At 36.8% G+C, this 22,914-nt stretch overlaps 1 protein-coding gene across 3 annotated transcripts in view; it reads right to left on the bottom strand.

Moving 5' to 3' along the window:
• Window positions 1–22,914, bottom strand: part of XRN1 (5'-3' exoribonuclease 1) — a 34,289-nt gene that overhangs the window by 5,197 nt on the left and 6,178 nt on the right. Inside the window, exons 7-38 of one of the 3 annotated variants that reach the window (XM_069865162.1) lie at window positions 21,543–21,630; window positions 21,266–21,434; window positions 20,985–21,052; window positions 19,836–19,970; window positions 18,681–18,747; window positions 17,825–17,930; window positions 17,366–17,455; window positions 17,063–17,219; window positions 16,596–16,715; window positions 15,442–15,611; window positions 14,495–14,615; window positions 14,299–14,397; window positions 12,921–13,024; window positions 12,291–12,422; window positions 11,390–11,552; window positions 10,838–10,951; window positions 10,271–10,369; window positions 9,993–10,108; window positions 8,985–9,131; window positions 8,609–8,698; window positions 7,841–7,976; window positions 6,737–6,793; window positions 5,926–6,058; window positions 4,837–4,906; window positions 4,062–4,287; window positions 3,303–3,404; window positions 2,510–2,605; window positions 2,161–2,275; window positions 1,565–1,629; window positions 1,051–1,161; window positions 554–679; window positions 98–254 (exon numbers count right to left, since the gene is read on the bottom strand). In XM_069865162.1, the coding sequence (XP_069721263.1) occupies window positions 98–254; window positions 554–679; window positions 1,051–1,161; window positions 1,565–1,629; window positions 2,161–2,275; window positions 2,510–2,605; window positions 3,303–3,404; window positions 4,062–4,287; window positions 4,837–4,906; window positions 5,926–6,058; window positions 6,737–6,793; window positions 7,841–7,976; window positions 8,609–8,698; window positions 8,985–9,131; window positions 9,993–10,108; window positions 10,271–10,369; window positions 10,838–10,951; window positions 11,390–11,552; window positions 12,291–12,422; window positions 12,921–13,024; window positions 14,299–14,397; window positions 14,495–14,615; window positions 15,442–15,611; window positions 16,596–16,715; window positions 17,063–17,219; window positions 17,366–17,455; window positions 17,825–17,930; window positions 18,681–18,747; window positions 19,836–19,970; window positions 20,985–21,052; window positions 21,266–21,434; window positions 21,543–21,630 (3,749 nt within the window). The remainder of the gene's footprint in view (window positions 1–97; window positions 255–553; window positions 680–1,050; window positions 1,162–1,564; window positions 1,630–2,160; window positions 2,276–2,509; window positions 2,606–3,302; window positions 3,405–4,061; window positions 4,288–4,836; window positions 4,907–5,925; window positions 6,059–6,736; window positions 6,794–7,840; window positions 7,977–8,608; window positions 8,699–8,984; window positions 9,132–9,992; window positions 10,109–10,270; window positions 10,370–10,837; window positions 10,952–11,389; window positions 11,553–12,290; window positions 12,423–12,920; window positions 13,025–14,298; window positions 14,398–14,494; window positions 14,616–15,441; window positions 15,612–16,595; window positions 16,716–17,062; window positions 17,220–17,365; window positions 17,456–17,824; window positions 17,931–18,680; window positions 18,748–19,835; window positions 19,971–20,984; window positions 21,053–21,265; window positions 21,435–21,542; window positions 21,631–22,914) is intronic. The other 2 variants (XM_069865163.1, XM_069865164.1) reach the window with 2 other exon arrangements.

Here is a 22,914-nt window from a genome sequence, read left to right as displayed (position 1 = left end):
TTACTGTATTTTCCAAATCAGTACTGCACTGCTAGCTACATTCTAGAATATCACTACAAGGTGAAGCTCTGAACAATGAATTGATGACTAAACATACCCATTTTTTTTGCTTGTCTGCATTGCAAGGCAGCGCCATGGCAATCTTGTCTACTAGGGGGAGCAGCGACATCAGTAACTTGGGATTTCGCTTCATTCCTTGCTTCCACATCAGAGCCATCTATCTTCAAAATTTCTTTGAGCATCTGTGTTCCTTTCTTTAAAGATAAAATACACCTATCAGGGACACAATGGCGTTCAGAAAAATCACCTTCTTACTTAACCCTGAATAGCATCTTTGGCAACAAAGTCTGAGTTTTTGTTTTCCTATTAATTCCATTTTATCAAAACACAGATAACAGCATCTTAGCATAAACAAATGTGTTCCTTGATTTTCTTTCAGAATAGCTAATTAGAAGCTCATCAATATGTTTCAAAAGGCTTCTTTAAACAGAAGCATTGAACCCAATATAGCAGATGCTAAATCACAATGTAATGATTCCTGCAGCATACAGACCATAGCAAATGACTGCGGTGACAGATGTTCTTCATTTGTAGCTCTTACTTCCTTGGAATAAGTCTGCACTTCATTCTCTTTGGACATTTTCAGAGAAGCCAGAAGACTTTCAAGTTCGTTGTCCTTCTTTATTTAAAACAAAAAGGCACATCAATTCACTATCTGACAAGCAGATGCAAAAGCAAGGGAGTATTGGATTGAGATGAGTTTTATGCTCATTCAAGACTTTTTTTCTCTTAGCTTGGGTAGATCACAGTTACATCTGCTCAGAGCGTGAACAGATAAGCAGAAACTACATCAAGTTTTACCTACCAAAAACATGCAAGTACTGACCAACAGAGAACTGATTTAAAGAACAATCAAGGTTATCCAGGTTTGTCTTGTATCTGATATAAACATGAATCTGCACACAAGTAACCAGGAACAATTGGAGCAAAATCATATGGGAACTGAAGTTATTTCAAGAGCACAAGAAAAATCAATTATCTAGATGCTACCTTTCCAACCACACTGGGACTGTCAACTGCAGCCTTCTGAATTACAGGCACGTTTGGACTTTCATTCCTCTTCAGAAGTTTGACACCGCTCTTATTCACGCCTGCAAAATTCTGAAATAAACTGCAGCATTTATTGTTGAATACTAATGCTCCATTACTCATTATATAACACAATTGTACTAAAAAGGCATCTGCAAATAGCTGTCACAAGCTAATATTCTTACAGGATTTTGGCTTACTGAAAGCCTATCATTTGTGTTTCCCTACTCCCTTGTAGCTTTTAGAGCCTGAGAGGAATAGGAAAATCGCTTGGTATCATTATACACCTTATGCACTTACTCCCATTTTCTGTCTATAAAATCTCTAGAGAAAAAAAAAAGTCACTCCAAAATAAAAATGATCGAGTAAAAGAACCAACTCAGATGTCAGTTAAAAAGCAATCTGTAAAATGATGAATCAGATCAGAGTAAAATGAAAAGCAAAGAATACATTTACTAAGTACAGAAGAAATTACCTGTTTGTTTGATATTTTATTATGTGGCTGACTTTCACCTCTTGTAACTTTGGAATCTTCTTTAACTACAAAAGAATGCATTCTTTTGAAATGCTCTTAGAAACCGTAATAATAATCATGACTAAAAAAATTACTAACTCCATACAAGTACACTGAGTTGCATTAATTTGAATGGTTGCATCAAATGTTTAATTGATACTTTATGGGTCACTTGGTGCATACTTTTCTTGTAGGATAAAATAAAATGAAGTATCTGTAATCACATATCTAATTTATATTCTGTAAATAAGATCGCAAGCAAATTTTCAAAGCCAAGTTTTGGGGACTTTTTATTTGGCTTTTTTATATCAGATGGGTGGAAAGTCAATAGAACACAGAACAGCTTGATTAAGTTCAAGGCTCAGGATTAAGTGTGAAATAACCTAACATGCACACCAGGGACATTATTTGACAAAACCAAGTGTAACGTAGTGTTTATGTAACTACAATAAATGCCTTTCTGTAAATAACTACAAAGAATTCAATAGGCATTTTAATGAAGATCAGGTAAAGCAAGCAGTTCTCTTACACATTAGGTTTCTAATTATAGTACTTACATTTTTTATACGGCTCCTGTTTTCTTTGCTGACCTTTCAAACTGCTGTCATTGAATCCCGGCTTAGAGAGCTGGTTGCCAGTTCCCAGCCTGATTTCCTGAGGTAGAACTGTACCCTAGGATTTCAAACACCAAACCTTAACCAGAAAACGCCACACATATCATCTACATAGTAGCCCCGTACGATCACCTCTTTCAACAGCTATGGACACCTTGGGCAAGAATACTTTCAGCCAGAGGATTTATTTATAACTTTAGGTAGAATGTTTTCTGATGTAAGGAACTGATGTATAAAACGAAGTAGCTTCATACTTTGAACCTAAGGATCTGTTTGAAGTTCACGTACTAACCTTCTCATGCATGTTTTGCTGAACGCGGTGAGACTTCCCAGAACCCTGCAATGATTGCCATATGCTGCAGAATTCATCGTCTTGCTTGCTTTGTGCCTGACAAAATAGGAAACAACACCCTCAACAACCTCAGCAGCTATAAACCCAACTTCTTCTATATTCTAGACAAAGACATTCTGACAAACGTAAAGCCCAAGTTTAACAACGCTCAGAACAACAGAATTTTTAATACTGACACCAGCAGAACTTGCAGGTATTTAATTTATGAAACAGGCTGCAGACGTGGGTTGCATTTATAGAACAACTTCTTGTAAGAATCACTATTAAACTGAAATGATTTTAAGCTTTTTTGAGATCATTTTTGTTTTGTTATTAACTGAAGTTATGAGCAGGGGAAAGATCATCAAGTATAATTAAACTCAGATAATAATTCAAAATTGTCTCAAAAGCATCCTCTCATACTTGTGATGTTCCTAGATTTTATTATTAATCCCTTATTTTGTAAGGCCTTGTCAATCAGGCTCAAGTGCTTCATAACATTAGTTATGTTCCCACACAACTGAAGCCCAGCTATGAAAAGACAAATTTGAAAATCTAGGATCTAAATAAGGATAATACAAAATGTTGCACTAATTTGAGGAATGGGACAAGTTCTGCCCCAGTCTGTATCCAGTCTGATGTACTAAAACAAAGCTACCTGTTAATCATGAGAAAATAACAGCCACTCTAAATAGGAGGGCAACATAAATATTAGCATATGTGGGTCCAACTTGAAAAGAATCAGAACACTCACTTTATTTTTCTGATTGCCACTCAGAAACGGTCCTTTCTGGGGTGAGTTAGAATTGCTCTGATGTTCAGCCCTGAGATTGTAATGCTGTCTTCCATTCAATGGCTAAATCAGAGAGAGAAAAAAAAATCAGAAGTGTTTCATTGCCATAAATTTTCTTTTGGAAAGTAGTTTATCTCTTGTATAGATTTAGAAAACACAAGAAAATTCTTCTCAGACACACCTATAGCAACATGAAGTTACCCATTAAGCTAATTTTCTTTCAAGAAGTCACTTACTAAAAAATAAAGTTTAATTAAACCAATGAGAACCCCAATTCACCTTGCAATTTTTCCTCCTTCACTGTATTTTAAAAAGAAGTAAGTCATAAACAAGAAGCAGAATTGACAAGGAACTCACGGCTTCTCTTTCTGGACAAACCTGGCCTACAGGAAGCATTACTTGGAACAGGGCTTTAGGGAAATAATTGCATCTCTGCCTGAACAAACAATTCATTGACAGCAAATGTGGTGTCACTTCTTCAAACTAAACTTTTGTCACTTTTGTCACCAGTTGGGTGCTACTCAGAGCAAAACAACTGTCAACAAGAAACTTTTGGTCCCTTTCATTATAGGATTAACTCACTTCTCTAAGATAAAGATTCTCCTTCTCCTAATACACCAACACAAACACTACGTTTTCTATGCACCAGCAAAGATAACAACCACGGTCACAGTTCGGCTACTAGGGAAAAATATTGTACAAATGAAAGAAAAGTCTTACTTGTGTAGGAACAAAAAGGGAGCGAGGAGAATGGTTGAGGCCTCCCAGATGCACTTTTTGTGAGGATACAGATGACAGATCAGATGCATATGAATTGTAGTTATTCACAGCTGGCTGAGGTTTAACTATGGCCATCAGTTTTTGATTTCCCATTTCTGACCGACTACCATGAGACAGATTAATTAAGGCACTTGACGGCAGACGATAACCTCTGGCTGGTGAGCACCTTAGGAAAAGCAAATTACACAGCTGTTTCATGTAGTTCAATTGTTAACATTTCAACATATCTGATTTAACAATACTGTTTCCTCTATGCTAAAAGACAAGTTTAGGTTTTTAATGATGGTTAGAGTTTAGTGCCCAACTATCATTTCTTTATAGTTCTGAGTCCCTCCTTCAGAGGAACAGACGATTACTATTTTTTAATCTTTATGGTAAAGAGATACTGATAATAACCTGTTTTCTACATATTTCTTTCAGAAAGACATTTGGATCCAGTGCTTTATTCTGCATGTTTATAATTGCTTTCTACAAACCAGAAGCTTCTAAATACGCAAAAAAACCCGAAGACCATCTCCAAAACACAATATGCTTCATAAAAATTACCCCTACTCAAAGAGAAAAAAGAAACACAAAAGAAATAAAAACTGAATGACACTGTTGAGAAATAAAGTTTTTAAAAGAGGTATTAAAAATACTCAGATAAGCTAAAGGCAACAATTTCATTCCATCTATATCAACAGCATGAATTGACTACAAAACTCCCAGCACAAACCTTATTGTTAGGCCTCCAAGGAATTCTTCATCAAACAGAACTTCAAAGAGCACATCTGTTTCTCTACTGGCTACAGAAAACAAAGTAAAATGTCATCCTGTATACGCAACAGTAGCTGGTTGCATCTAAACTACATAAGTACCTATATTAGTTATGCAATAAATAATGTAAAGACCAAAAAGTAATTAATTAGCAACAACAGAAATCTTATGCTCTCAAAGTCACTTATGGCTGCACAATAGGCTTTCAACAGCTGTGTACCATGCATAGCAACTTATGCATTAGTAGCACTGCAGTTTATAGCAGTATATCACAGTTGTGAGAAACCACCGGAAAAGAGATGCAAGCCACCTTTACGCTCAGGCAGTCGGAAACCGGCAGCTTTAACAATACCTTCTTGCACAGCGATAGACGAGTACTCCTTTAATACTCCTAAAACTATACCAGTGTATAAGCATTATGGAGAGAAGAATACCTCTTCAAAAAGCTGTGCTACAGTCTAGTCTAGTCAAGATTCTGTTGAGTGTAAATTGAATGAGAAAGCAACTACTGAAATGCTAGGTAAGAAAACAACCTCAAGCTGTTGCACCCAATGTGATTTGGTAAATCCTTCTGTTTACCTGAAACAGAATTATGGATTATCTTCTTGTCAAATTAACAGCAATGGACTATCACAGAGTAGAAAACAATTTCCAAAAAAACCAATTTGAGACAAATCATACTTGATAATACTATATGCTCAACATAAGGTTAATACTTGTGTTTATCTCTACTTCTCTTAACTTCCCATAACAATTTTGTTCCTTCAATTGACCCCTCTGCCTTCTTCATATTAAGAATGAACAAAGGGTAAGTAATCTCTTATTCCAAGTGCAGCTGTGTAACACGTGAAGTTAAACCAGAAAACCTGTAGGTTTAATCCAAAACAGTGAATATGTCATTAATGGCTTAAAGTTGCATATGCTTTATAGGGGAGAAGTGTCAGTGCATTCACAACCATTATTCCAAACACTTCTGTGAAGCCTGCTTTCCCACCACTAGCTAGGCTGTTATATAGCTACAAGGCTACAGATATGGAGAAAATATTACCTCCTTTAATTCCTATAATGGTACCTCGAAGACCAACTGGAACGGAGAAGTTCTCTCTCACATTGACAACACGGTCAAACAGCCTATACTCAGCATCTCGATCTGGAACAACCCCGTTCTGTTGTTCTAATGGCTGACAACAAACAAAAAAATGTGTTAATGTTTGCAAAATAATAGGGATTACAATCAAAATGCATTTATAACAATTTCTAAAACACACTATAAAGCAAACTTTCTAGAAAAAATAATAAAGAGCACAAATTCTTCCATTCCCAGACACAAAGCAAATTTTCCTTGCACCTCTCACTCACTGCTTCTGCCTGGGAAGCAGCAGCGCTGTACGTGAGATCCGAGGCAGACCAAGGGGGCCAGTTTAGACAAAATAAGACCATCAAGCTTAACTTGTCTGTATTGGTAACACAGGTATCTAAGAAACACCAGGCAAGATGAGCTGTTGGTCATACATCAAGAACAGAACAAAAAGCCAAACACAGAAGAAGACACAAATGGGAAGTACATTTGATTTTGCCTTCACTATACAGCCAATAAGAACTGTAGAAGCATGGAGGACAGAGGGTAGGAAAGAACTGAAAGTATAACACATGACAGAGTCTGTAGTTAGTATAGATTCTCTCCATTTAGAGACACACTACCATTCTCAAACTGATTTTCTAGGAGGCATCATAAAACTTTTTCTTCCACCGATATTGTCATAAAAGTCCACTCTCTGAAAGCTGGTAAGGTTAGATAAAATAAATGTGATCTAGACAACTTAACTTTAAAGAAAACCCAAACTTCTGCCATCACTTACTCTGTATAGTAAATGGGGTTTTACAGTCACTCGCACCTTCTTGTTGCTTTTTCTCTGCTGAATGAAAGGAACAGAAAGTCATTACAAACTAGCGTAGGAAGCAACAGTGGATTTCAGGTACAATAAAACACCCGAAGAGATAAAGTAGAATTCTTTAGTTTCCTTCAGATAAGGGTACACAGCTTTCGTGAAGTCTTTAGGACGACAAGGTCCAGTTTTCAAATCATGACTGATTTCTTACCAAAGCTGTTGCTTGTTTGGCTAATTCCAGAATTCACATTGATTTTATTAACATGTCCTTGCAAGCAAATTCAAATAAATCAAACCATTATTTTACGTGGCTTTCCCCTTAGCTTTTGCTTTACTAATTTCCTTGGCCCCTTTTTTGATCTTGGCCTTCAGAAAACAGCTTTTTAATTTCCCTCAGACCCACAAGGAATTGCACTTAGAAACAGTGCTTCAGTAGTTCTGAATATATACTGATAGCTGTTCCTTACACCTCAAAAAAGAGTAAGTCAATTAAAAAAGATTAATAATGAGCTCTTCTGAATTTCTGAGACAATTCAGACTACGAATTAGAATCATAGAACCATAGAATAACCAGGTTGGAAGAGACTTACCAGATCATCGAGTCCAACCATAAACATATACATTACATTCTGTATTCTTTTTCTTTGGAATGACAAGTAATGTTCAATTACCTTAATCCTGGGAACTCACAGAATCATAGAACAGTTTGGGTTGGAAGGGACCTTAAAGCTCATCCAGTTCCACCCCCCTGCCATGGGCAGGGACACCTCCCACCAGACCAGGCTGCCCAAGGCCCCATCCAACCTGGCCTTGAACTCCTCTAGGGATGCGGCAGCCACAACCTCCCCAGGCAATCTGTTCAATTGCCTCACCACTCTGATGGTGAAGAAATTCTTCCTTACATTTAGCCTAAATCTGCCCTTCTCCAGTTTATACCCATTGCCCTTGTCCTATCACTAGAAGCCTTTGTGAACAGCTTTCCTCAGCTGTTTGTCCTCAGCTTTCTCGCAGACCTCAAGAATGAGCAGCAGCTTTTTGGTTTGCCCCTGCACCCAGTGATACCAAGCTGCATACCTTGCATTTCTCTACTTCTTCTTCAATTTTCTCAACAATAGCTGCATCCAAAATTTGCAAGTCACAAGATGAGCGAGACAAAGCAGACACAGGATGCGCCTTCAACCAGGCAACGATTTCTTGAACCTTCTCAGCTCTAAATAAAAAACAACAGCCTCTCTAGCAATATGAAGTACAAACCTGAACTTCTTATACCAGGAGAGTCCCACAATGGTACATCTGCCTGGTAAGTGTCCTGTGGAGTGCAGCACCATGCAGAATTAGCAACTCAAGCCCATGAATGGGACTTAGTAGCCAATATTAAAAGCTTTTTTAATGTTGCTGTACTGTATCTGGAATCCTACTTCCTCCTTGTCTCCCATGAAACTGACACAGTATGCTAAAACAGTGCGGAGTACTTGAAATTCTCTACATGTTATTTTTCAAATTCAAAATGATCCCAAACAATTAAAATAATTAATTCTTATTTTGCAAAAATGATCTTTTGGTGACTATACATAACTGTGCTTACTTTAAAAGCAAGAATTACACAGTAGCCATCAAACATTTCTCATTTACTGGAGTGGGGAAAGGAATCTGACAGAGAACTGGACTCCACAGCTGGAATGTCCAACACTGGTAATTTTTCAGAGTCACAACTGAACAATCAAGCTGCTCAAGGAACAGCAAGGCTTCAGTCACTATGTGATCACCACCAATTTCACAGTGTTGTCAGCCTTTATTCTACTTGTTCTAGGAAAAGAAAACCAAACCAGAAAGATGGCTTACCCGTTCTCATCCTCTCCAGGCCAAATGTCATCTTCATAGAAGATATCTTCCTGGCTGTTCTTGGCTACATAACTAAATAGTTCAGGCACCCTAAAAAAAATGAATAAATGGGCTTCAAAATTTCTAAAGCCCAGGTGGATTACTTAATTTTGCACTATACTGCTAATTTGTTGAGGGTGACCTGCTACCAAAATCACTTTATCCCCAAATACGCTTCTACTTGGAAGGAGAGACTGCTGGGAAGAGAACACTGGAATAAAAGAAATTCCATCTGAAAACAAATTGATCAGTTCTTAGAAGATCTGTGTCCAGAGGAAAAATTCAAAGATTTATACGAAGGCAGATAATTTGTATGAAGTTCATATCCAATATTTACCTTTCTAAATACTCAGCAAGTAGTTGTTCTACAGCAGAAGAATACATCCATTCATTTCCAACTTTCTTAGTATAGCCAGGAACTTCTTCATTCTTCTTATTGAACTTCAGGTTTAGCCCCACGTTTGCTTTGTGATCTCCATGAGGACTGGAAATAAGGAAAAGTTTATTAAATCGCAATATTATATTTATATGTGTGTGTGTACACACATTAGAAACCCCATAAACGTACATCCTCCACCTTATCCCACAGAAAAGTTAAATTCATTTTCTTGTTTACTTGTTAGCATCGCAATAGCTGTAACTGCTACAGGACACAGGCTGGCATTATGAAGCTGTACAAGGATGTCCCGAACAAGTGGGCAACAAATGCACACGTTCAATCACAAGAAGATGCTCACGCACCAACCATCTTTTTTGTGAGTTGTCCTAGGAAAGCATAATCCTGACTTTCAGAGAACTACAGGAATTTCCTCTCTTATATACTTAAAGCAGCTTTACTCTTAACTACTTTTTCAAAAAAAGTACAGGTACAATTCTAGTGGGATGTCCCTGCCCATGGCAGGGGTGTTGGAACTAGATGATCTTTAAGGTCTCTTCCAACACTAACTATACTATGATTCTATTATCCCTTTACACTAGCAGTAATGACAAGTACAATGAAATTGGATCCCAATTCCACTTTTCTTTCTCAGTGTGGCAAAGCCAGCTCAAACTCCTGCTTCAATTCTGCCAACAGCTAGCCAGGAAAGTCAATTTATGCTGTTCTACAACAGAGAAGCCAACAGAACAACTCTAGAGCAAACAAAAACTAAAAAGAAGTTTACAGTACGAGAGAAAAACACTGTGTATGAATTCATCATACAGCAAATATACTTTAAAGAAAGCTTCACATCACAAAACAATCACACATTTGATAAAGCCAGCACTTAAACACTGCAGGGATTCTGTAGAGTTGTAGGAGAATTCAGAAGCTTCTCTACAGTCAAAATTCACAAAGAGAACTTACTTTTTCTTTGATCCTCTTCCAATAAAGATACTCCCTGTAAATCTGGAGACAAGATATCCACTTACTCCAAGACGGCTGGCCAAAATATATGCAGGATTGTATTTCACAGAGTATTTCTTTAAAACAAACAAACAAGAAATATTGGCAATTCCCGAAGGAGAAGGATTTTTATATTAAGGGCAAATATAAATACTGAAGAATCCCACAGAGACATTTACCACTGCTGAACACATTTGACACATTGTTTAAGCTTATACTAGAAAGCCAGAAGCACTTACATGCTGGTTCTGTATTAAAGGGTCAAGCTGGGGTTCACATGGAATATTGAAAACTACACGAATTCTACCTTCTGTGATCACATCACGTGAATCTTGAACCTTAGAGAGAAACACAATACATTAAAAATCTTACATAAAACCAGGAGTCTTTGGATACTAGACCTCATAGTCTACTTTATCAACAGTTTTGCTGCAGGCAAAGAAACACTTGGAGATACATCATCTTGCCTTGACTGTACACTGCTTCCTCACAATCAAACACCATTAAATCAAAGGAAACCATGACTGAAAATGGTCCAAAATGGCAACTCTATGTATTGCAAATTATCCCAAACAATGAACAAAAATTATACTGCACTCCAGCTATGACACCTTTTTCCTTTTTTGCCAGCAACAGTGATGGAGGAGAAAGGGGCTCTTCTGCTTCCCCTAACTACACCACCAGGAAATCTCTGATTTAAAGTTTTAGCTAGCAAATGACAACTACTACCACATAACATTCTAGTTTATTTTAGGCTTGCAAATAAAGAAACCCAGAGGGGAAAAAATGAAGATATTGGAACTAACTTCTCCCATGCAGCCATAGTAAGGAGATCCCAGCATAAAGGCTGTACTTCCTGGAGGAAACAAGTCATCCAAAGTTTTGATGTTTGAAAAACGAGAATCAAAGGCTTTGATATCCTAGATGAAAAAGACAAAATTGATAGTTCAGTTCCAGTAGAAAAATTTAAACGTTCACACCAATAGACTCTTATTCTAAAACATTATCCAAGTCTGAAATGATTAATTGATGGCAAAGAAGTTTATGCTATGTGACAAACGCTCTTAGGCCACTCTGCTACCTTGTAGAGCACCACCACACTTCATTCAAAATATCAGTAAAAAGATGACAAATGCCATTTTTTCAATAAGATCTCTAAACTCCGCAACAGGGTTCCCAATTTCGTGACAAAATACTTGCCTAAGAGCATTATATTTTCTCATACAAAAAATCCCATTAATTTAAGAGGCTTATTTTTGCTCAATCTTTGGTTTAAAAGGAGCATGCCCTCTTCTCCCCACCCCACCCCAATGGATTAAGGCACAACCTGCGAGAAAATACCGAACTTGTGTATTTACCTTGACCACAGTTTGGTAAACAAAAGGCAGAACTTGTTTTGACCACTGCTTCTCCAAATAAACTTCTCCATTTTGCTTTAGCTGATATCTGTTACCAGTGAGTAATTGAGCATATACAACTATTGATGTGTCATGAATAATTATTCCTTTTCTTTTCTGGTAGCTGAACACAAAGCAGAACGTAATATTTTGATTACAACAAACGGAACTGAACCCAAAGGGTGGAATATATTAATTGAAATAAATAAGACTAGGTTTTATATACATTTTCTTTTAACAAAAGGAATCTATTGGTTTGCTTCCTGTTTTATAAAAAATACCCAGCATAAATGGCTTAACCGATTGCTAATCCATTGTTGCACAGGCATCGCTTCAGAGCCAAGCACGACAACCAAAACACACTTCACAGTGGGAAGGGTTAGGGATAAATAGGGTGGTTAACTCAAATGACAAATAATAAAACGGCAAGCTGCTGCAGCTCAGGTGTGTTCCACTGGGCACTCACACTCTAGAAGAGCAAGAGCTGAATTCAAATTTCACATTGCTAAACTACCGAAGTTGCAGCTTCATCTTGTCTGGCTCCATTCAATACACTTCCAACAACTGAGGATTACTAAGGCCAGAACAGAAAATTGAGTGGGATAGGAAATACTGAAACTCATTTATTTGGGAATTCTTTTGTAGCAGCATCTAAGTCTAAATACCTAGCAACTAATTCCACATATCCTGAAATTTGAACTTAAACTCTTTTATGCTGTTTTTTTTAAAATTCCAGCAGAGTCATTAACTTTTACCATCAAGCATGCAGCAGCTCTTCTCTGCTACTTAGGCCCATAACACAGCAACAAAACATAGTTAGCTATAAAACCAAAGCTTCACTTTAATTTCCAACATTACTTACTGCTCTGAAATGCCTTGGATTTCTTTTAGCCACGTGCTTTGTTCCTTATCTCCAACGTACGCTACTTTAGTTGGGGGCACAGCATGTCCCATGTAAAGCCTCTGCGTGCCGTGGGGTTCTTCCAAATAAAACCTTGAGAATATTAGGACATGTATGAATGTAACCAAATGAGATTGATCCAGACATAATCAATTGCGAGCAAAACTTAAAATACTTAAGAATTACTTGCTAAGGACATGGAAGACTCACAGCATTGTCTTCTCTCCCCCTTCCACAACTGGCCACACAGCATACTTTTTATAAACAATACCAATGCACGTGCCAAAAGGATGATTGCAGAAAAGTGTTCTTATTTGCATTATTTTGTGTGAATTTCTGTGTACGCATTTTCCCCCTCGAAGTTAAGAACAAGCTCTCCCTGACTTCTACATCTACAGCCAAATACTGAAGGATGAGACCTCTACAGAGATAGTCAAACCTTGGAACAAAGTTTAAAAAAGGTTCTTCCACCAAGCAGCCTGGAAGAAATTTGCCGTTAGCAAGTATTACAGTAAAACCAAACCTTTTGTTCAGCCTAGGGAATTTATGTTGAATAAAACAATAAATAACTATTTATGAAATTTTTCTTACTTAGTCTCTCCATCTGACACAGCAACAACTCTGGCTTCTTCAAGGTGTGGCCAGTTAACAAAAACACGCTTCCCAAGTACCAAACTGGCAACATTTTCTAACATCTGAAAAAACCCAGAAATTACTGTTACTGATGGTTTAACTTATTAAAAGGGTTCTCTTAAAATATTTTCAAACTGTTTGTGCAATAAAAACTATTCTAGTTAGAGAACGGGTTTTCTTCCAGAATAAAGAATTCATTTTAGCTTATTAAATTATATTTTGATGCATATTAATAATCTCTGATTCAAAATGGAGAATATTTCATTTAGGACAAAGTATATCTGAAGCGTGGCTCTTTACATGTAGCACGTGTTAGTTCTCAGACCTGGGCTGATTTACATTTCTCACACAGGCTCGTTAAGCATCTGTTTTGTTAAATCAGATTTAGAAAAAGTATTTTACTTCTTAATGTCTCCGCATCACCTCTCTCCTCTAATTCCTCTATCAAACAGTCTCATTTAAATGGAAGGTGCAAGTCTGCTTTGTTGACGAAAAGAGACTGATTAAAGAAGAAAAAGTGTCCATATACTCAACTATAGGCACTGGTCTGGAGACTCAGCTTCCCTGCATTTATACCATTTCCAACCAATAATCAGTCAGGCACAAGTCTCACGACTCCTTACCTGAGAACATCTAATGGCAACCACGGGGAAATGCCAGAAACTTCACTATGGACACAGACATTTAATATCTGAAGTCAGGACAAATTTAAATCTTTCAGAGGATCCCTAAAATTCTGAACTTCTCCCTGCACACATTTAGCATTTTAATCCTAATGAACTTTATTTTTAACAGTTGACTCCAACAGTCAACATAAGCTTTTTGTGTGAACCAATCCCATTGATCTTTTCAGTGAACTGATTCAGCTGATAATTTCAAAATAGGTAATGAGAATACCACCCACAATGGTCTCAGCTATTGGCTGGGAGCTAAAAACTCCAGAGTTCTTACTCCAGCAATCAGTTCTTTAGCAAACAACTGTATTTCACCTTCCTTTCCATTCATTACATTTTAACAACTTATACATAATGCTCATTTTGAAATCAAAGCATTACTAGTTAAGTTTAAAAAAACCCTAGAGATATTCTTTTACATTAACTATTCAACATCACGAACTACTCTTTTGTAAGAAATGCTTGGGATTAAAACTTCTTTTAAATGTTTTCAGTACTGCTCTATAAGTGCTCTTCTCCTATGATAAACTATTGAGAGGCAATAAATAACCAGCATTTCCAATCTGCCTATTTAATAACTTCAGTCTTTTATGACAAGTTTTTTTGCCTGGTTGGTTTGTTTTTTGTTTTTTTTTAATTCTTTTTAGAAGCTGAACGCTTACCTGATCTTTTGAGTTCTCATCAGCTGTGATTTCTAACATCATGTTCTCTCCATGGCTGCTTTGCTGAAACACCTGTACACCACTTTTTCTAAGAAAGAACTGAGTAAAAACAAAACAACACATAAATCTGACTTGAACTCATACATAGTTATTTATTAAATACAAATGAAAATGTCAGAAGAGAGAAATCTTTTACCTTATGTTTAATGTGCTTTAAAGTAGGAAATCCACAAAAATATAATGCACTCTTGTTGATTTTAGTGATCTTATTGTGGGTTATTTCTACATGCCAAGCATCCAAAGGTATCATTTTAAACCTAAAAAAGAAGTTGCACAACATTTGCTCATACAGGCTGACCTTCAGCTCTAGAAACTCTCATTAGTCATTGAAACACTCATTAACTGACATACCCTTTGACTTTCCTGTAAGGTGACAATTAATTTAAGCCACATGGAATCTACACAAAGGACTATAAAACCCCATGCTATTGCTTCTAAGAGACTACTCACTAAGAAAAAGACAAAACTTCAAGCGACAGTATGTCCCAATCTCACTATTTCAATCCATTGTTACTGTCAAATTCAAACTAATAATGGTTCCATATGGTATCACTCATCTTCACAATTATCAATTCTTCACTAAGGGTATTCCTGTGAATGCTCCCCTGTTTTGCTTTAGGTTTGGCTGCTATTAAGGTTATGTTTCCATTTAATCTTGAAACCTCAGCCGGTGTTAAAGCCAGCCATCTGTTTTCAGCAAGAGGAAAGTGAAAAACACCCTTGTGTTCAACTCTCAGCACTGGATCCAAATGCTTACATTTTTATCCAAATGGTCTGGAACGAGCATGCTGATAAATCATCGCTATTATCAGATAATTATACCAGTCTTTCATGCTCTGTGTCTATAGCATTTAGTAACTCCCTAGAGTGTTCTTGCCAACTTAGCATCATTTCATCTCTGTTGCAATGTAACGTTGCAAGAAAATCAAAAAACACATTTACTGTATGATCCACAAGAAATATCTAACTCAGGCTTTTACCTTTATCTTGGTATATACTGGCACATACGAACTTTGGTTAAAACTCTAATAAAAATGTTCTAAGTACTTTTGGTCTACTCTAAACCAGTTCTATCAGCGTTACCTTGTATGACACCTTTCCACAGCAGGGAATTTCTCTGGCCATGGTGACAGGTACTGGAACTCTGCATCTTTGTCATACCAGTACATTAAGCAAGCACTGTGAGTATTTCTTCGCTTCTCCTCTTCTTTTAGGCACTTATTACAGGGTTCCATTGCCTGCAGCAGTCGTTTCTAAATTTTAGAGAAATCAGCATATGTGAAACTGGCAACAGAAATCAGCACAGAAACATTTGCACTGGGAAAGTGGATATGTGCAGTTTTCTGGTTAATATGCTAGTTCTCTAATTGCAGCAAGACCCTCATGACCCAGCTCTCCAACAAAAACAGGGTGTTACAGTGGATGGCTCTGGAGAATAAAGATTACCTTTTTGCAAATCTCTTTCCAAAAGCTGGCTGTACTTTGCCTTTTACATTTAACACACAAAGAAACATTAAAAATATTTTTGACGTTATCTTAAAATTCTACAGAATAACTATTGAAAAGCTTCAAAACCTTATGAGCCATTCGATCAGCAATTGTAAGAGGACAAAGTCCTGACAACTTTTCACTGCGATCTACAGAAACAACCGGTAGGTGCACACCCCCACCTGTGTATACCTTAATACCTAATCTGCACTTTTTTTTTCATCCACTGTGCTCAAATTTAATCCAATAAAAGACATTACACAATGGTTATCCTATATGCAAATGGAAAATGCTACTGTTTTACTCCTCTCTGTTGATGGTTTACTGTTAAATTTGTACTTAAAAGTCTTCTACCCATTCCTGGTGCTCCTGTGAAGAGATTTTCTGTAAAAAGACTACATTTTTTTCAGGTGTTTTATTTTCCCAACAGACATTCTGCATTTTTATATACATCAAGAAATAGAATTCTTTTCCTCAGAAAATATGAAACTAAACATTTGACCAGCTGATTCAAGACAGGAGCAAACAACAGAAATCCCACATTCTGTACTTAAAACTTCTGCCACTTTGCTTGTGGTAATATAATCTGGTTTTACTCTACAGGCAGCAAACATTTATATTTGTCTGTGGTCTTATGAAGTATTTCTTTAGAAACTCCCATTGAATTGCACATCTAAGTGTTGATTAATTAAAAGTTCAGCAAATTTGTTATGAAATTTTTACAGACAGCAGATATTGAAAGAACTTACCTCATCAATAAATGGGATTAATACTACAGCTTCCCATTCTTGCTGTTTTCCATTTAAGTCAGTTTTAAAATCTAGTGGATAATATTCTATAATAGGAGAGTCTTGACTAATCATCAAATGCTAGAGAAATAAAATAGAGGAATTAAACAGCATCAGAGACAGTTCAGCATTAATTCTAGGAAAAGGTAGGGGAAGGCTGGTATTAAAATCTATTCGAGCTGAACAAGTATTCAAGGTTTATCATTTAACTCTCCTAGTCCGAAACCGCTTAGCAAATACAAAATTTTGTATTTATTACTAATTTTTCAATGCACCAAGAACAGTAAGAAGTGTTTAACCACACACCTAAAGTTGAGAGGTAGAATATAACTAAGAAGATATGCAAAAATATCAGGAAAAGAGTTATTGCAAAATATCACAGACAACCACTCAGGGGTAGATAAATGCAATTCCATTCTAAACCCTACCTGGTAGCATTTAGGTAGCAGATCTTTGCTAGCTGCTGGAAGCACAGCAAGAAGCTGTTCAAATGGCATGAAAGGTTTTCCTAGCTCAAACTGGATTTTGAGGTCACCAATGTTGCGAATATCTGACAGATAAGGTGCGTAATGATAAGGGTAATACCTGCAGGGGAAGAAAACCTCTTAAGTTACCTGACTAAATAGCACAGCCATTTTCACAAGTCAGAAGCAAAGAGAAGTAAACTAAATGTTCCCAGCATACCAAGTGACACATCTTTAAGCAATCTCTCACTTGACAATTTTTCTTACCAGCTCCATGACTGAACTCCATGGTAATAATAATGCAAAATCCATTGTATTGCCTGCACATAACATTCGGCTTGATCAGCCAAGAAGTCGCTTAAAAGAAAAAGGAAAGATACTTATTAGTTCTTCTCATTTTTCACTGGTATATAAAAATTACTGAGCACCTTGTGTATAAGAATGAAGATAAAGCACCTGGGGAATGTAATAAGACCATGGTGTTCTGGATTCATCTAATACTAATGGTGTTTCTCTCCATGGTTCTCAAATACTTGTTACAGTATATATATATATACATAATATATATATATTACAGTATATATATACTTGACTTGTAGCTCTTCTTGCACTAGCCAAAAGCATCGCTGCTGCAGTACCCTGCCACATGTCCTCTTTTTTTCAATGTGGCTGCAAAGACTTGTCTTTGGTATTTAAAAAAAAACCCTAAAAAAAGCAAACACTTACTCAGAAACTACTTCTACACCCATTTTAGTCATGTAGTACGTTCTTTTGTATTGCCTAAACTCAGTTTCAAACAGATCATCATCTTCTGGTTCATCTTCCAATCCAGCTGAAAAAGCAGTCACGAACAAAAACGAATTAACATTTATTTCTCTATTGTTTAAAAGACATTCATTTTTTACTTAATGCCTTGGCTTTATTCCTCAAATCACAGTTATAGGTTCTAATACTTTCCTTGTACTCGAAGTAACAGGAAACAATCAAACAAAATCTTTACTCAGAGAAAGTCTGGAGCTTCTCTTTTTTCCCTTTAGGCAATCTGTTTTGTACCCCAATTACAAGAACAGAAATGAGAATAGAAGCCATCAAATAATAATTAAAGAAAATGTTAAAATAAACTTTAAAATGTTATCTTTTTTTCAGCAACATCATCTTATATCATGGAGTAATATTTATACATTTTTGACATTAAATTTCAAAACATGAGCAAAAGACATTTTCTACAAGTGGCAACAGTTTACAAACACAACTAACACAGCCAAAACCATATAAAAATCTGTCCATTTGTCCCCATCTATATAACAAAGCACCTAACTGTACAGTTATCAAAACCATAATGTTGTTGAAGATTTGCTCGTTCATTCTTTAATTCATCGTGGAAACACTGGTCAGGTAAGAAGTGCTTCAAAAACTCTGGCCCCACTCCCTCTCACAGTAGGCTGGTAACGCGCAGTTCCATTTCCAAACAGCTGTCTACATCACAAATCCATTCAAATTAAGGTCATCTCTGACACAAAATTCTTGGGGATCTTCCAAATCTATGCACAAATTAACAAGTCTTTTTGTTATTTGCACTTACTTTTAGGGACCACAACTTCACCTTCATTTTTTTCTAGAGCAGCCAAACACATGGAGTTTTCCTCAGCCTGTTAAATTAATATTTGAGACAGAATAAAAATACAGAATAATATGCACATACCTTGTTCACAACTACATAATCTGCAACTCAAAATATTATAATCAAGATGTATAAATGTAATTATTTCGTATAAAACCCACTACATTTCCTTCTCCTGTAACTGCCTAGGGAAAATGATTTTATCCATACAGATCACAGAAAGCAGCAGTCTCAAATAAAATCTCAACTACTTTTAAAAACTAACAAAATACTTGCTTTCCAAAACACAACTATTTCCCAAACTGTGCAGCACACATTCAAGTATTGGTACCTTCATCATGCATTGTGCTACAGCACCGGTACGAAATCAAATATTTCCATCAGTAATTTTAAGAGTTCAAAGTACTTTTGTGTGAAGTAAGGATAAAGCAAACTAGAGAACTGCACTAGAGAACAGGATAACGATACACAAGGACAGATTAAACTTGAAAGGGTTTCCTGCTGCTACTCTACACTCTGCTAAAGGTGCATCTTGAAGGGCAGCCAGTGGAGGTAGCCGTGGGGAACATGACAGTGGGGCAGACCCAAGGTGCAGAGAAAGGTGCTGTTCCTTCTTGATGTTATATCTAGAACTGCAAGTTTAATAACCAATGTGAGATAAACAGCAATTTCATTGGTGTGTGCTATCTATTATTCGCTGTCAAACAGTCAGCCAATACCACGACATGCATGAATGATTTATTAGTGTACCTGAAATACATAAACTTCTACCAGACTCTGCACTGGAAAGCAAAATTGTAAAGCACAGCAAATTTGACCATAATTCACCCAGAAGTGAGTTTTGCTGCTGCTGAGGAACAGATAAATTGACATAAAGCATTCAATTAGAGGTTTACAAGATTTCAAAACTCAGGAGAACCTGACCTTGACTTAACCACTTCATCACTTGTAACCAGCAACACATACAGGCAGTTCCTCAAATGTCACATTTTACTACCATTTCTGATCTCAAAAAATCTCAAAACAGTTTTATGCCATTTAATTGTCTAAGATCAAATTATTGATTTGCATAAATGAACACTCTTACTTCCAAAATCGTGCATGCAGAGCACTAACCTTTTGTTTCTTCTGTTTGTTTTTTCTGGCTTCCTCTGCTGCAATACCAGCAGCCTCGTTGAGGTATTTATTGCCTACTTTACTTTCAAACCATTTTAGGTCTACAAAGACTTCACTGAAGTGCTCACGATCAAACTGTGCGGAAAGATTAAAGCAAGTTCAGAAATATTTGAGGGATGTCAGAGTGCTAAATTAACAATGTTTGGTTTTAGTAGGTGCATTAGATTACATCTAGAGTCATTCGTACTTAAACATTTTGCCCTAGAACTACAACTAAAACAATATAATATTAAAAATATTTTTTTCTCAACAGTTTATAATATATATGGAAGCCATATTTTGTTTTCTTTCAGTAAGGCAGCAATGAGTAACAGCAAGAGTTAGATTAACTTCTGCACTTCACTACCAACTCTAGAAGTAGTACAAGTGTACAGAGCCTGGGTCACACAGTCTTGGGCCACACACCCAACACTGTCATAGTTCCACCCAAGAATCAGAAGACAGGGCTGAAGCAGGGACAGCAGATGAACTTCTTCCTTCCAAGTTCAGCAGAAGGCTGAGACCTTTCCGTTTCTATACGGCCTAGACATTTTCTCATGTCTCGGATGGAGTATTGTGGTGAGACTTAAAAGCACTGCCTCCTGTACACCAGTTAGTCCACGAAGAAAGCTGCTGCCTGCCTCTGAGAGATACTAAACCTTCAGTGCTCTTTACCAGTCATCTTCATGAAAAACTGGCAAAAAGTATTGCTGTCCTTCAGACACAGCCCTTACCCCACCACAAAGTGAGCAGCAGGGAAGCAAAGGGTATTGCTGTCTGCGGCACGCTCTGCCCAGCTCTGCCACTCATCACTCAATGAGAATTGAGGACGACAATTCTATTGGCGAGTCCTCATTTGACTGGCAGTACCAAAAGATCCTGGCTAATGCATAGATTGAATTGCTCAATCATTTTTTCTCTTGTATTATAAGATCAGACAACAACTGACTGGATCCTTTCTGTCAAATGATAAAAGCTGGCTGAACCACCTGTAAAACAGTCACTTCCCAGTTCACTAAAGCTGCAGCATGGTGTATTTTAAGGCACTACATTGAGGTTACATTCAACAGACTGTGCCATTCTACACGGTGCAATTCCCAAGTTACTTACATCAGACAATCTTGTGAGATATTTCTCAAAGCGTTTTAAATTCAGATGCCCATTTTCATTTATGTAACCTATTGGAAAAATAATTTTTTTTTTAAAATTAACAATCTAGCGATTTTTAAATTTCAATTTAAAAGTCCTATAGATAATATAAAGCAACCTTGCTGTCTGTCTATAGAAAGTGTAATGAATGCTAAACATTCTAATGTGGCTAAAAGGTCAATAAATATTAACACAGGAATGTTAATGTTTCTGCCTTCCACAAGTGAACTTAGTGTTCTTACCTCCCAGTTCTGGCAAGATGGCCATATACGTTCTATAAAGTAGAGGCAGTGCATCATGATTAATATGTAAATGAGGTAGATGAGGAATGAAATCATTTCCCACAAGGAAACCCATTAAGATCCAATCATCTATTATCCTTTCAATATCATATTCAAACGAAATCTTATCCTAAAGGGTGAAAAAAAGAAAAAAAAAACCTCAGGAGAATAATTTTCATTATCATGTTAGCATAAAAAGACCTCACGTTTTTTCAACCACAGCAACATCAGAACTTACTTTTACTGGTGAAAATTCGTAATCAATATATTCCCTCATCAGCGATAAGTGCAGTAAATGAAAAGTAGTTTCCTCTGGTGCACACGCTCTGTAAATTATTTAAAATGTTAAGTTAATTATTTACAAATACACTTTCAACATCAATATTTAATAATTCCACTGTTACCTAAACCCAAGTAATCTTATTAGGATCACATCCTTGCAGAAGAAATAATGCACAATCATTTCTTTGAATCTGTTTTAGGACACATCTGGTTTGAGTAAAATTTCGCAGCAGAATCTTCTCAACAGCAGATGTGACTGCACTGTATGGAAAACAACCAGGCTGCAGAACACAGGACAGCTTTATGGAGTTCCCCACTGCATTAACTATTGCCAAACTGCCCAGAAAATGGACAACCTAACCTAACTTTGCACCAAACCCAATTCATTTTAAGGTATTTTAGAACCAGTCTTAGTACATACAGAGCTTTATGTCTAAACTGGCTGGGTTACATTTGCAGTCATTCAAGACACTTCTTGTGAGAAAGGAATATCCTTGACTTTAAAGTGTGCTCCATGTGCATTATCTGGTGGCTTCAACACACAGCACTGCAGCACCAAAACCACAACAAACCTGCTGCTTGTTTATAGTGTTAATTAATCAACACACATCCTTCCTTCTCTTTGCTAAAATTGCTTAATACCTACGGCAACGTTAGGCCAAAAATCAGTTAACACCTACACCAAAAGACTACTGAACTAAAGACTGATGTATTCTAAACTCATAAAGGACTATTTCTAGATACTGTACCCAGCTGGGATCACTTTGACCGACAAACCAGCAAAAACACCTGTGTGTTCACACATCCACAGCAGATTTCAGCCAAAATTCTCTGAGGAAGGTGTGTGATACACAGTTTATACGAAGACTAAGACGATGAACTCTGAGCTACACTTGGCTGTGCAGAACTTCCTACCCAAGGCTGTCACTTGTAAATGTAGTTTTTATATTGATATTAAAGAACTTCAGGAAATCCAGGTTGATGTTTCAAGACTAAGGAAAACTATGGAAAGAATACTTATTTCTGATGTTTATCATGTTGTCCTTGGCAATTAAAACATCTCTTTATCAGCAAAAATGATGTACTTATCTAAACATTTATAAGACTCATCGCTGCACTTTCCAAAATCCTTTTTGTACCCAAAAAGCATATTTCTCCCGTACCCAGATGCTTAAGGTCCTTCAAAGAAGGAATCTGGCCACAGTAAGTTATAAAATTATTGTTACTATTACTTCAGAAAAGCTCCACCTACAGGCACAGCTCTGGAACAAATCACCTTCTTCTGACTGATGACAGCCCATAAGTTACTGCAAATGGGTGCATCCAGA

This window comes from Phaenicophaeus curvirostris, chromosome 10 (assembly GCF_032191515.1).
Source record: "Phaenicophaeus curvirostris isolate KB17595 chromosome 10, BPBGC_Pcur_1.0, whole genome shotgun sequence".
Classification (NCBI taxonomy): domain Eukaryota; kingdom Metazoa; phylum Chordata; class Aves; order Cuculiformes; family Cuculidae; genus Phaenicophaeus; species Phaenicophaeus curvirostris.
Note: the sequence above shows the minus strand (reverse complement) of the source record. Positions and strands in the feature narration are given on the sequence as shown.